This window comes from Engraulis encrasicolus, chromosome 10, assembly GCF_034702125.1.
Source record: "Engraulis encrasicolus isolate BLACKSEA-1 chromosome 10, IST_EnEncr_1.0, whole genome shotgun sequence".
Classification (NCBI taxonomy): domain Eukaryota; kingdom Metazoa; phylum Chordata; class Actinopteri; order Clupeiformes; family Engraulidae; genus Engraulis; species Engraulis encrasicolus.
The window spans coordinates 4,107,319-4,122,544 of record NC_085866.1 but is presented as its reverse complement, the minus strand read 5'-3'; the positions used below and the strand labels follow the sequence as shown (position 1 = coordinate 4,122,544).

Genomic DNA, 15,226 nt, shown 5'->3' with positions numbered 1-15,226 from the left:
GGATGTTATCCCAGCCGGGTTGTCAATGAAGTGAAAAGAAATCCCGCACACTGTCCGTTCCACCAACAAACTTTAATACAACGTTTCGGTCATCCGACCTTCTTCAGGTAAAGTAAACTTTACCTGAAGAAGGTCGGATGACCGAAACGTTGTATTAAAGTTTGTTGGTGGAACGGACAGTGTGCGGGATTTCTTTTCACTTCATAAAGGTAATAAATAAAATGTATAGAAAGAAGAATTCTTACTCGGATAGAAACACATTAACGTAATAGCTTAATTCATATTCTCACAAAACCCATCCAGTTAGGCAGTTGATTTCACTTGTAATGTTTTATTTACACTATATACACTTACATGAACATAATGAACGGTGTAAATACAAAGGCATTTGTGTGAAAAAGGAAAGATGAATACGGAGGCCTGCTTTCAAACAAATGTTTCAAACTACCCTAACATCATAATTTAACATCATAATTTAAAGGGACATTTTTTCAACTATGCTATTAGTGAAATTCACTTGTCACCATACCAAATCATTGCCCATACTGTATGTTCAACAATATCACAGTGCCTGTTTAAAGGCACAATGGCTTGGAAATAAAAGGGCAACTATGTACCCATATGGAATCATGTGGAGGACACTAGTGTGCTGTACATCAAATATTTAACCAGAATCAATTGAATCTGCATGAAATCATTTTTTACAGGTGAAATTCGTTATTTTATTACATGATGTGAAATGAGTAGTTTTCACATACTGGTGAGTGAAAACGGTAACAAAAGTAACATCTGATTTCAATGTAGACCCTAAAGTGACGTGGGGGGAAAATACTTTCTGTTGTGGATGAAAGGATTTCTGTGTGTTGCAGAAACATATCAAACCATATCCTCCTCCATCAGACAGTTGTGGATCTGTCAAAATAAGGTCTCCCCAGCCTTTAACCATTAAATTGTTAAAAGTATTAACAACCGGAAGGTTTTTTTCTTCTGAGGATTATTCTGTGTGTAGAAGTAAGTGTGGGTGTGTAGAATGTAATCACAAACTGTCACTAATTATATCATACAATTACAAAATCATTTGCCCTGTTGGAAATACTGGAAATGCATGTATTTTTAATTAGCATGAATGTGAATAAAGACTTGGACAAAGTCAGTAATGGGCCCTATTAGTAGCTACTTTCATGTACTGGTTTGTTCTCTAAAAGCCTGTTTTGGCGTTTCATGTCAATCATTACTTGAAAAAAAAAGAGCATTTTTGCCAAAATCTTTTTTGGGAAAAAAGGACGCATCGGTTGTGATGTCCTGTGATGCACTGAACAACACATCATGCCAAAATCATCTTGAAAAACAACAATGCACCGTGGCCGATAATTTGAAAGATAGATTTGAAAGAGATGTCTCTGGCCTTGATGAGAAAGTCCTTACGTCAAAGCGACGTTTTACATTTCCTATTTTCTTGCCTCCACTCCACATCCATAAGGCTCTTGTGTTGTGTCCTTAATTGTGAGTTTTGCACATGTCTAGTGATTCCTGAGGGGTACACAAACGGTGAATCCCATTACACCCCTTAGCCCCACGCCTTTCCCCTTTGCCTCCGTTTTGCGCGTCCACGTGTAGGGGTAGTGGCATCCCGATTCACGCTCAGACAGATGGGTAGGGGTACGGCGAAGGGCTTTCCACCCCTCCACGCAGAGATTTTCCAACACCAGACTCCACGACAGAGGGCTACGACAGGTTTCCCTGGATGGATTGCGAATTCATTTAAAAATTGGTGGCAAGCCGCAGCACCCTCAACAGCACACAAGTTTAAGTATTTTCGCCACAATTGAAGGTTTTTAAGTGGTAATAATCATTCCATTGTACTAAGTTTAACATTGTCCTAATGTGTGATGGCCCTTTTCTCCGTGAATCGCCATTAACGTCAACCTAATGCATGGAATTAGTGACAGCTGAGTGTCATTCCATGATTGTTGAAGGGGTATCCCAATTCGTAGCGGTTGCATTTCAAGCCCTACACCTTACAGCTTCGTTGGAAAGCACCAGGGGCATGGGGAAGGCGTAGGGGTAGGGGTAGAGATTAGTAATGGGAAAGGCCCTAAGAAGCTGGCTCAGGAGTAAACCAGGTTTAGTTATGAAATAAATCATTTAATACAAGAGCCTGGAGTTCTCATTTTCTTAGGAAAATGAGGACTCCTGGCTCTTCTAGATGATTTACCTCTTAATTTAAACTGGTTTCCTCCTGAACCAGCTTCTTAGTACAGGCCCTCTGGTCTAGTCTTCTGATTCGGGCTTGTGTATAGTAAACGCATCCGTCGTCACTAGTATGTTGGGAATGGGATCCAGCACAGTCACCACGCTGAACTCTGTAGTGTCCCCATTGCTGGTGGCTGGTGGTGGTTCGCCTGGCGTGGGCAACACTGTGAATGTGGTCTGGACCGCATCTGTACCGGAGCCGGATGCTGAGGCTACAGGGAACACAGCAGTCTGGCCCTCCCCACTACCGGGCTCACCCTCGCTTTGACCCGGCCCCACCTCCCCAACAATGATCGGCCCTGATTGGATCATGACACGGATGACATCGCTCTGCGTCTCCATGGCAGCAGCTTCCTGATTGGCTGGAGGAGGTGGAGGGCTTGATGATGACGAGCTGGCTCCCTTGTCTGCATTGCCGTCGACGATGAGGTTTCGGAGCCGCCGTTGGCGAGGGTTGTAGTTCTCCACACGGTTGTGGATCTGAGCATGGCGCCGCAGGTGAGCCTGAAGAGGATGGAACCAGACAGGTAAAATTTTAAACTGCTTGTTAACAAAATCTGTTAAGGCCACCGACCTGTATATACATTGGTTAAAAGGCATTGTAATGTCATAGAATGTTGTTATAATGCGTTTTATGTTGAATGTTGTTAGAATGTGTTTTTCCAAACAAACAATAAGTCTGATGATCCCATCAGCACAAAAGGCTTTGGCCTTGACTTCATATAAGTGGGCTAAATCTCAGATTCATGGTTATTTCAGAAAAAGGCCTAAAATAACGACAAACACCTGTATACCACGCATACCGACATGTAAAAATGGTCAATCGTGAAGTGAACTTAGCATTCCACTATTACCTGCAAGGCGGACAGTAGTATAGAACCTAGTTAATCCCATAAACATAAATACATACAGTACTACATTAACCCATTGGTGCCTGATGTTGCGTTGCGCAACATTGGCCCTAGCGCCTGGAGTTGCATTACGCAACATTCACGGTCATGAGATTTGAGACAACTGTATAAAAAATCTCTGTTTGTTTGAGATGAATGAACACATTCTAATGAATGAAAGATGAGGGTCTTAGCGTTTAAATGCAACTTTAGTGCATATTTTTATGTGCTTCAGAAGCTGATATATTTAGGTTTTAATAGGCTGAGGGCAGCTTTTCTTAAAAAGGGCTCAGGCATTCATCAGCACCCTTTTTTGCAAGTCATCAATGGGTTAATGTACCGAAGAAATACAAATATAATATATGAAAAATAATATGTGATTTAATGTGTAATAATCTGTGATGAGTATTCTCACCTGTCTGGTGAACTTGTAGCCACATTCGCTACACTCGAACTTCCTCATCCCCTTGTGGCGCCGCACGTGGACACGGAGCTGTTCCACAGCTGGAGGAGGAGATGGATGAAACTCATAGTCAAGTGAGTTACAGTAGCCTACTTAAGATTACAGACGTCTTTACAGGCATTTTAAAGGTGCACTGTGTAGGATGGTGGGCAGAGTAGGTATTGCAACTATGCTGCTCATTGAAACTGCCTATTGCCAAATTTGATCTTTATATGAAAGTTTACTAAGTATTAAACAAATATTTTCTAGTATGGTCCAAGTACAGTCATTTTTGCAGCTAAAAAAGGCTATTTTTGGAAATTCAAAATGGCGGACCATGGAGAAGATCCCCCTTTTCATGTGTGAAAAGTGCAATTTTTCCAGTCATTATGAAAACTTAGAATTTGATGCTGGTGGTAAATATTCATGAAAAAGGTAACATTAGTGAATGGGCAGCATGAATTCTGGAAATAAACAACTAAAAATCTCACACAGTGTCCCTTTAACAGGCATTTTAAAGGTGCACTGTGTAGGATGGTGGGCAGAGTATGTATTGCAACTATGCTGCTCATTGAAACTGTGCTTCATTTCAATTTCAACTTTTCATCAACATTTACTAAATAATGAACTCGTATTTACTAGTATGACCAAAGTATATAGTAAGTTTTGCAGGTGAATTGTCTATTTTCAAAACGGCGGACAATGGAGAAGATCCCCCTTTTCATGCATGGTCTCGCTCAGAGGCGCATCTTGTCACCAGGCAAGGCAGGCAGCCGCTTGGGGCCCCCAAGCCCCTATATAGTGAATAACAGCTCACACTTTACTACTGCACGATAGTGGAAATTTTATTTCAAATGTTCATTCCTTTGAATGTCTGCTTGGGGCCCCACATTACCCTAGAATCGCCTCTGGTCTGGCTCACCTTTAAAGGTCTTGCTGCTCATTGAAACCGTGCTGTCTACTGCCATTTAATCTTTTCATCAACATTTACTAAATAATGAACTCATATTTACTAGTATGACCAAAGTATAGTTAAAGGGACACTGTGTGAGATTTTCAGTTGTTTATTTCCAGAATTCATGCTGCCCATTCACTAATGTTACCTTTTTCATGAATACTTACCACCAACATCAAATTCTAAGTATGCATTATGACTGGGAAAATTGCACTTTTCATACATGAAAAGGGGGATCTTCTCCATGGTCCGCCATTTTGAATTTCCAAAAATAGCCATTTTTAGCTGCAAAAATGACTGTACTAGAAAATATTTGTTTAATACTTAGTAAACTTTCAAGTAAAGATCAAATTTGCCAGTAGACAGCCCAATTTCAATAAGCAGCATAGTTGCAGTACCTTTTTTGACCATTTCCTGCACAGTGTCCCTTTAAGTTTTGCAGGTGAATTGTCTATTTCAAAACGGCGGACAATGGAGAAGATCCCCCTTTTCATGCATGGTGGTCTGGCTCACCTTTAAAGGTCTTGCTGCAGATCTGGCAGTAGTGGGGTCGTCCCTCCTGGTGTTTGCTGGCGATGTGTCGCAGGAGGGGGCCCTTCTCGGTGAAGCGCTGCTGGCAGAACTCACAGGCGTACGGACGCTCCCCCGTGTGGGTGCGATTGTGCTTGTCCAGACTGGCTGCACACAAGGACACGGAACACAGAAGCTTGACCAGAAAATATTGACAAATATTTAAATAATAATAATAATAATAATAATAGTAATAATAATAATAATAATAATGCATTTTATTTAAAAGCGCCTTTCAAAACACTCAAGGGCACTGTACAGGATTCCCGCGGGATGGGAGTCAAAAATTTTAAAGACAAGACACATGAACAGAATTTTACACAAAAATAAATGGGAGTGGGAATACAAAATAAAATATGAAATAAAATGCTAAAACAGAGTTTTTTCATTAAAAAAGCCTATCTGACGAAACAGATGGGGTTTTAGTGGGAGTGAACAGGATTGTGAAACATTCTTTTCAGGATGTCAGGGGATGGGATTTGTTTCACTCCAGTCCGGGATGGGAGCAGAGCAGCTAAAAGCTCTATTCCCCATATAACAATTCAAAGATCCATGTACAGCTTCTAGGTGCTGGAAACGCAGAAGTGTTCAACACTTCAAAATAAAGAAGTTTACCACACACTTGGTTGGGAATGAGAATAAATTATCTGACTAAGGCACTCCAATTTTAAATGTCTTTATTATTTTAACAAGTCCTACATGGACATATTAAAAACAAGGCCCACGCGTAGCGGCATGAGTGCCTTCTTCAGGGCAGCACCACACACTTTTGCTCTTTTATTCAGAGCGAACACCGCTTCGCCACAGTTAGGGCTTTCAGGCCGACCAGAACGGAGCTGGAGCCGGTGCCCGCATCAGTTACGTTCAGCACTAAAGTGCTTATCTGCGAACCGCCCGTGTTCATACCCGGCTCTGAACTTTTCCCGCACCTGACCGCGTTACCCGGATTAACCTGTTGACGGGCACGCTGTCTTCACGGTTCACGGAGAAAAACCTAGTATTTTGCGGTTCGCATTGCGAACCAACTTTCCGGTTTGCGAACTCTAAAATCTGTGGCGTGAACACGACGGCCGGTTCGCGATTAGGTGCGGGAACGGGCACCGGTTACGGTTCTCAGTCGGCCTGAATGCACTATCTGTGCAATCAGGTTCTCGGTCTGAGTAAACGAGCTACTTTGTGTGCATGTGTTCAGGTGCTACTTTGTGTGTGCGTTTTTATACGTGTTGCTACCTTGTGTGCGGAAGGTTTTTCCACACAGGTGACACTGGAAGGGTTTCTCCCCTGTGTGTGTGCGCAGGTGCATGTTGAGGTTGGCCTTCTGGGTGAAGGCGTGGTTGCAGAACTCACACACGAAGGGCCGCTCATTCCTAATGACAGACAAACATACACAAAAACAAACACTTACTTTCTGATGTACTTGCATTATTATTATTACTACATTACACTTAGCTGACGCTTTTTTTATCCAAAGCCACTTACAGATATTACTACAGGCTATTGGTTACAGTCTCTGGAGCAATGTGTGGTTAGGTGCCTTGCTCAAGGGCACTTCAGCCATGCATGGAGGTTTAGGGAGAGGTAATTTGCAGGGCTTCCTTACTTTCATAAACATGCTGAAAATTGCTGCTTGCTTTGCATGTCAATAGAAGATACTGGGACCCAAAGTGCACACAACCAACTCACTCACTCACTCACTCACTCACTCACTCACTCACTCACTCACTCACTCACTCACTCACTCACTCACTCACTCACTCACTCACTCACTCACTCACTCACTCACTCACTCACTCACTCACTCACTCACTCACTCACTCACTCACTCACCCTTTAATTTCCTGATTTCCTAATTTCCTGATTAATTAATTAATTAATTAAGTAGCGCTCTACTGTCCTGTACTCTACTATTCCACTCTGTTCAACTGCACTGCTAAACTCACCTGTGTATTGCCTTGATGTGCATCTGTAGGCCATTTCTACTGGAGGCGCGGTGACCACACTCCTCACACACGAACAGCTTCTCTCCCCTGTGCTTGGAGGCCTCGTGGAGCTTCAGCTCCGTGCGTGAGAAGAAGCACTTGGTGCACATTGAACACTAGAGAGATGGAGCACAAGTCTACTAGTTAAGGGCAGTCTTTAGGGCAGTCATGGGTGAGCGGTTAGGGCGTCAGACTTGCATCCCAGAGGTTGCCGGTTCGACTCCCGACCCGCCAGGTTGGTGGGGGGAGTAATCAACCAGTGCTCTCCCCCATCCTCCTCCATGACTGAGGTACCCTGAGCATGGTACCGTCCCACCGCACTGCTCCCCATGGGGCGCTACTGAGGGCTGCCCCCTTGCACGGGTGAGGCATAAATGCAATTTCGTTGTGTGCAGTGTGCAGTGTTCACTTGTGTGCTGTGTGGAGTGCTGTGTCACAATGGCAATGGGAGTTGGAGTTTCCCAATGGGCTTTCACTTTCACTAATGACCAATGTAGACGCCATACAGAAGTCATACAGATATGCATGATTACACCCGGGAAAACAAAGCCTCCTTTTATATTACATTACATTACATTGCACTTAGCTGACGCTTTCATTTATTCAAAGCGACTTACAGTTATTATTTTTCAGGGTATTGGTTACAGTCCCTGGAGCAATGTGGGGTTAGGTGCCTTGCTCAAGGGCACTTCAGCCATGGATGGAGATGTAGGGAGAAGTCAGGGGGGATTCGAACCTGCAACCCCTAGATTGGAAGACCAACTCTCTAACCACTAGGCCACGGCTGCCCACAATTTATACTGAGAAATGTGCTGGGTTTCACACGCCAAAATTGAAGAGCTCAGTTGCAAAATGACGTACATCTAGTTTGGAAAAAAAAATTGTATTGGGCACAGCATTGCATTGTATTGCAAAACACATTTTATATAGGTTTAAAAAGTATGTTCTCAGAATATTTGAACGGCATGAATTCACACATAGATGGTAGGAAGTCTGAACAGTCATTTACTTGCAGAAGAATTGTAATCAATTTGTAATATGATTTAAAGGGACACTGTGCAGGAAATGGCCAAAAAAGGTACTGCAGCTATGCTGCTCATTGAAACTAGGCTGCCTATTGCCCAATCTGATCTTTACATGAAAGTTTACTGAGTAATAAACAAATATTTTTCTAGTATGGTCCAAGTACAGTCATTTTTGCAGCTAAAAATGGCTATTTTTGGAAATTCAAAATGGCGGACCATGGGGAAGATCCCCCTTTTCATGTATGAAAAGTGCAATTTTTCCAGTCATAATGAATACTTAGAATTTGATGGTGGTGGTAAATATTCATGAAAAAGGTAACATTAGTGAACGGGCAGCATGAATTCTGGAAATAAACAACTAAAAATCTTACACAGTGTCCCTTTAAGGTATTGATTTTAACAGTTTAACTGATGCACTGTATGTTTTCTTGTAGAGAACCATATACAGGAAGTGCAGCCTGCTCTGGGATGAGGGTCAACTCACCGCGTGTGGTTTGGGAGCCCCGTGGACTTTAATCATATGGATCCTCAGGTCCTTCTTTTGCATAAACTGTTCAGGGCACGAGGTGCACTAGAGACAGAGACACAAATACAGCGTATGGAAACATGAGAAGTCATAAATAATGATTTCCACATGTATACTGCACACACATTTGCCACATGCCGTATATGCAAGATGGTGCAAAACATCCTTTTAAACGTTTACTGAACCAACAAGGCTTAACGATGCAAACTGAAGCTTTAAACCAGTACTCTTTCCAGTGATGCTAAGGTTTATGGCCATGGAAATAATGGTTTGACCACCTTGTCCATTTGAAAAAAACTTTCCAGAATGAATGCAAGTGAACATGTGTTTTTTTCTCCAAGGGTTGTGGAATGGCCATAGTGCAGACAGACTCCCTTGTCTCCACGACCATAAACCATGACAACACAAGAAGGAGAACAGAACGAGCTTGTGTGTAAGTACTGTATATGCATTATGTGTACTATGCACTACATTTGTATGTGCATGTACTATGTACACATCAGGGCTTGACATTAACTTTTTCATCCACCGGCCACTGTGGCTAGTGGTTTTCCAGAGTCACTAACCATTCAGGTAATCCACTAGCCACAGATTTTATATCGGGTTTTTTATCACGATAGTGTATGCCTAACATCAGAAGATGAGGTGCTAAAGCAGGAAGAATGTTGCTTGTTACATGGAAGTATATCAAGCAAAAAGAAACTGAGCTTTTTCTTGAACTTAAAAACAAAATTGATACAGAAGGGCAAACGACAGAATGTACTACCATGAATAAGAATAAGCTGCCAGACAAATTGGCTGGTGACACTGACATTATTACTAGCCACAGCCAATATTTACCAGCATTTGGCCGGTTGGCAGGTGCCAGTGTCAAGCCCTGGTACACATGCATGTTTTCTTAATGTTTTTTTGCTGAGTTGAGATGTGTTGTCTGTGTACCTTATTTGGCATCTCTCCAGTGTGTGACACCATGTGAATACGAAGCTCCTGCCGACGAGGGAACGTCTTGGAGCACCTAGAGCAGGAGAATACCTACAGCACAGGAGCCGGAGGCGACCGCACAGGCAGAAAAGAAGAGAAGGGTCAAAGACGTCCAAAAAGGAATTGTCATTCAGTGTAACGGATGCCTTCTGCTGACTGTAACTGTAAGAAACATGACTCTTTTTATTTTATTTTTTTCCAGTGAATTCATGAAAGCCTCGGCTGTCATCCATTCACTTGAAACAATTTAAAAATCATGTTTTTGTTTTACCGTTATAGTCAGCAGAAGGTATCCATTACACTGAATGGCAATTCCTTTTTGGACGTCTTTGACCCAGAAGCACAAAACTATGTGTAAATACAAGTTCTTTGGCCTCTTACAACTAAACAACAACACTGCACATGTTAAACCCAACCAACAGACTTGTTTCTTGAACAATGGAGCGACGTCTCTTTGTTTTGTTATTTGTTTTGTTTGAGAAAGACGATGCGCAACTTATAATATATAGAGTACGATTATAGGACTCAGGCAAATTTACATCTCTAGTCCCTGGACAGGAGTTGATTGCTGTGGTAAAATGTAACATATTGACAGATCAGAAGTGAGGTCTTGTTATACTTCTGCAGGAATGGTCAGCAAAGGGTTTGCATGGAAGGATAGTCTGCATGATGCAAATTTCATTACTGCACTTGTGGAAAGTTTCTACGATCCAAAAAGTGTCGTCATTGACCATGCATGCATGTGCAGACCCAATCACGCAGGTACAGGCTGAGCAATCCATACAACAGATGTCAGAGCGGAGTAGGCAAGCGAGCCATCTGGACATTTTAAAACTGTTTGCCCAGACCAAAACAAAATTGATCTAAGAGGAAATGGACAGATTTGTCGAGCTTATCTACCTGCTGCTTTGTGAAATGATTAGGGGGACAAAAACATCTGCACCCAATTCAATCAATCTGAACCAAGCTGTGCCTTGGTGTAAAAACAATAAATGTACGTACATGTAGTTGACATTTCTCATCAATATACCGTATCTTATCTGAATTTCGGAAGAAAATAACTAACTACTAGTATGAAAATATAACAAACATATACAGTAGATACGAATACTAACATTATAAAACATCTCAAAACATCACAGAGCTGTGCCTACAGAAACATCCCTGACATTCATACTACTGTAATTCTTGAAACAACCTTCTGTGAACTCTCAGAAATATGTCATAAGTACTTACACTAATACAGTAATTAATCACCTTAAGTTGGTGGATAATAAATCAACTAAAAAGAATCATACCAATGAAAAAAGTGAACTTCATGCTTATCTTATACAGTAGAGTGGTTTTGGAATGGAGGTAAGAGAGATAAATGATGTATTATGAGTATGACGTTCATTATGTCTGACTTTTTAAATCACACTTGAGATTGTCTTTTACTTCAGACATGTCAAAGTTTTATCTTTTACCGGACATGTTTCGGCATAACTTCCGTCTTCTAAAGGAAAATCTCAAATGTGAGAGATAAATGATGTTTATACCATTTCGGTTCTGCTCTGACAGTTCCGTCTCTGGTGTTCCAGTAGGTTCTCCTTCCTGTAGTAGCATTTTTCACACTTCTCACATTTAAATGGCTTCTCTCCCGTATGCCTCCTGCAAACAAATAGCACAGTGTTATGATTCATTTGACATGATAAATATAATTTCACAGATATACAGTAGTTGCTATATGATTTATGTAATAGGAGCAGAGTTATTGTTGCTAAGTTATGATTTGAAAGTGACAGACTCATGACGGGCAGATTTGCAGGGATTTGACAAGCACACAGTCAGCCGTAGACAACTGGACTTAAGTTGTAGGCAACTGGAGCCTATACTAAGAAGCTGGTTCAGGAGTAAATCAGGTGAAGTTAAGAGGTAAATCATCTAATAGAAGAGCCTGTGGAGTCCTCATTTTCTTAAGAGCACACACCTGTTGTGAACCTTCAGGTAGTATTTACTGAGGAAGGTCTTGTGACACGTGGGGCACTGCACAGAGCCCTTCCTGCCCTCCTTGGTGGCATCGTCTCCTCTCTCTTTACTGCCAACTGGCTTCGCTTGGCACCTGCGCTTGCTTCTCTGGCCTGCTGATGTCGACGCGGCCGAGTGAGAGCTACTAGGGGTGTACTCTTCATCCAAATTCTCACTCAGAGCGTCCACAAAATCATTGTCATCATCGTTGTCATCGTCATCGTTGGCATCATTGACATCGTCGTTGTCGAGTGTGTCATCCTCTTGCAGATCAGTGTCTTTTCCAGCTGGACTCGTCTGAGCGTTTTCATCATTTCCATCCAGAGTTTGCTTTTTCCCCTGTTCATGAAGAGAAGCCAGAATGCAAAATGTTATACAATGCACAAATAAGCCGCTGTATACATGTGAATATAGGTGCAATCAGGGTGCGATTTGTCAGCAAACCAGAAGGGGGGATGTGTTTCAGATTTCAAACAATATCAAATGGAGTTACATTGAACTATGATTAAAATCATGTAGAAAAAGTGACAATATCAAAACCAGAAGAGGGGACAATCCCCCCCATCCCCCCCTACAAATCGCAGCCTGTGTGCAATGTTGTGTGTAATGTCCTTGTGTCTTCTTCTGTATTTATGTCTGTATGCTACTTGACACCTTAATTTCCCTCGGGATCAATAAATTATATTCTATTCTACTCTACATATATGTAGTCGTGAACCAGAGTTCTATAAAGTAGAAGTGGAAGCACTCTTACAAATGTAATTAATTACATCACTAGTATTATGATATTACAAAGTTGAAAACATGTAATATCATACCACTAGTATTGTAATTACCACTGTAAGAGTACTTCTACTTTATAAAACTCTGGTGTGAACTGAATGAAAAACAATAGTCCAATGCACCCAGCTTAGAAAGGTACGTCATTATTTGTGACCAGGTACTGGTCGGGTTCAGGGATATAGACTGGTATGCACATACACTTACAATAAAACAAGTAATGGACAAACACGACTCAGCCTGGTTTCACGTGTCCAAATGCCCTAATTTGGAATAATCAGGGCAGTCATGGGTAAGCAGTTAGGGCTTCAGACTTGCAGCACAAAGGTTGGTGGTTCGACTCCCGACCCGCCTGGTTGGTGGGGAGAGTAATTAACCAATGCTCTCCTCCATCCTCCTCCCTGACTGAGGTAGCCTGCGCATGGTACTGTCCTGCTGCACTGCTCCCTTGTGGTGCCATTGGGGGCTGCCCCTGTGCACAGGTGCAATTTCATGCAATTTCATTGTGTGCAGTGTGCCCTTGTGTGCTGTGGAATGCTGTGTGACAATGACAAATGGGAGTTGGAGTTACTCAGGTGGGGTTTCACTTCACTTTCACTCAATTGGAAACGTGAAGCCAGGCTATTTGGAACATGAATCCAGGTTTCCCCATCAATGAATAAAACAGTGAACATACATTGATTTCATATACCCATGTTCTCTGCCTTTTTTACTTGGTGTAAGTAGTGTACCCATCCTAGGATTTGTCCCCAGACTCAGCTGCAGCACTTACTGTTTTCCCATCGGCCTCTTCTTTAGAAGCTGGCGTACTTTGTCTTTGTCTTGACAGGCCGGTTGGGGAACTCACTGCTGCTTCGTTCTGTCCCACCAGCCACCTCGGCTCCTTCACTCTGCGTCCAGATCTAGTGGTAGTCACTGTGACGCTAGCTGGACTCTCTGCGGCGCTACTATTAGAGTTCTCATGTCTAGCGGCTTTCTGTCGACCTCTACTCCTCTGTGGAACGAAGACAGGCTCTACTTTATCTAGTCCGTCTAGTTTATTGTCGATGGCTGACTCGTTGTTGCTGTCATGATTGCCTTCAACGATTGTCAAATCAGCCATCTCTGTTTCAGAGGTCACAGAGGTCCTTGGTGGTGAGGAGGGGGGCTCTGGAGGGACGAGCGCGTTCGACACCCACAGAGCACTCGCGGCGTCGTGCACCCGTTTCCAGCTGACGCTCTCCAGCTTCTTCAGTTCTCCACTGTAGAAGAAGTCTAGAAGGAGCTCCAGGCCATCTGAGGGGCATTCCTGAGGCAGGTCGACCTTCATGCTCGGAGATGTTGTGCTGCTCGTGGATGAGGTTGTAGTAGCTGTGTCTTGGATCAGTTGGCTAAAACATGCGAGGACGTTGCGATGGGCCAGGTACTCCTCTCCTGTGCTGACACTGAGCACGACGTCACAGAACTGGCCCTGCTCCCTCTGTTGTCGCAGCATGGAGACGAGACGCTGTGCGTGGCCGGCACAGGCCTGGGGCCACATGGCTGCTGGTCAGGTTCGTATTGAAGCCAATGTGGTGCCCTGGTGGTGACCCCCGGGCAATATACCACACTGGTGGCCCCTTTTGTAAAGAATATTTGACAAGTTTGTGTCTTGTGGTGCCCCCTCACTGGTCGGTGCCCCTGAGCACTGTGCCGCTGGCCCTTCTTCTGTTGGGTGTAGTCAGTGTCACAAAAGTGGTGTTGCTTTACCTGATAGAGATAGGAAAAGATACTAAAGCTTAGAGAAGAGTAGAGTAGAGTAGAGTAGAGTAGAGTAACACTTATTGATCCGGGAGGGAATTAAGGCGTTAAACAGCATAGATAGATCCAAAGTACACAGTACAAAACACAATACGCACTAGATATCATACAAATGGTAATGTGCATGAGGTCCTGTGTATTGAACCTCAATAAGTACCAAAATATAGGCCTACTGCAGCTTTTGGCACAATTAACCACCACCTTGATGCATGTTTGAGGCTTTTTTTTTTCATTCCAAACCAGAACCAGTTCACAAAGCATTCAAAGTTTTTTTTTTTTTCCAAGGACATCTAGTGGTTTCCATTGCATCTGGTGGTCTTCTGTTATCAGGGGAAAATATGCCAGTGAGGGACCTGACTAACTAATCAATAAAGATGATTATAATAGGAACACTTCCTCCATGTGGATAATTCAGGAAATCACTTAGGTGACTATAACAGTCAGATGCATTTGTCAGTACAGTTTTGGCCCGCCTGTATGTGGCATCTGCATCTATTCTGCACCACCTGTCAATGACACACAGCGAGACAGAACAACCCAGTACTCTGTGTTGCTCCTGTACGTCTGTGAACAAGCATGCACAATGAAAGTTACAGCTCCCTGATTGCTGTAGACGCCCTAGCTGCTAATATGCTCATGTTATACATCAGTATTTTGAGCTACTTTACAGGCATGACCAAGTAATTGTGGTTTATTTGAATGCATCTATGAATGACAGTCATAGACTACACTTTAAGTGAAAATAGGACTTTCTCCCCTCCTCTACCGTCGACGTTTATCTAGCATTCACAATTTGTGTGACAGTCCCTTAGGCTTTACCTCCCCTGATAAAATGAGATATACAACTTACCAGAGGAACTAACTCCAAAAGATGTTGGAGTCATACGCAAACTGGAAAAATGCAATTTATGCACGCAAACTCGAGGATAATTGAATAAAGAAAAGAAGTAATGTTACATTTTACAACGACACTGGAGGGTTGCACTTTCCGGAAGTGACGATTGTTATTACACTTACAGGAAGACGGCCAACCAATAAT

General features: G+C 42.7%; 1 protein-coding gene across 1 annotated transcript; it reads right to left on the bottom strand.

Moving 5' to 3' along the window:
* Nucleotides 1-2,271: 2,271 nt before the first annotated feature.
* On the bottom strand, nt 2,272-15,166 carry zbtb48 (zinc finger and BTB domain containing 48). The gene is made up of 11 exons (XM_063209537.1): nt 15,038-15,166; nt 13,181-14,136; nt 11,591-11,967; nt 11,160-11,271; nt 9,580-9,672; nt 8,599-8,685; nt 7,051-7,205; nt 6,341-6,477; nt 5,054-5,218; nt 3,559-3,647; nt 2,272-2,757 (listed from the first exon to the last, which is right to left on the bottom strand). The coding sequence occupies exons 2-11, from the start codon at nt 13,925-13,927 to the stop codon at nt 2,272-2,274; spliced, it is 2,448 nt and encodes an 815-aa protein (XP_063065607.1). The 5' UTR covers nt 13,928-14,136; nt 15,038-15,166.
* Nucleotides 15,167-15,226: the final 60 nt, after the last annotated feature.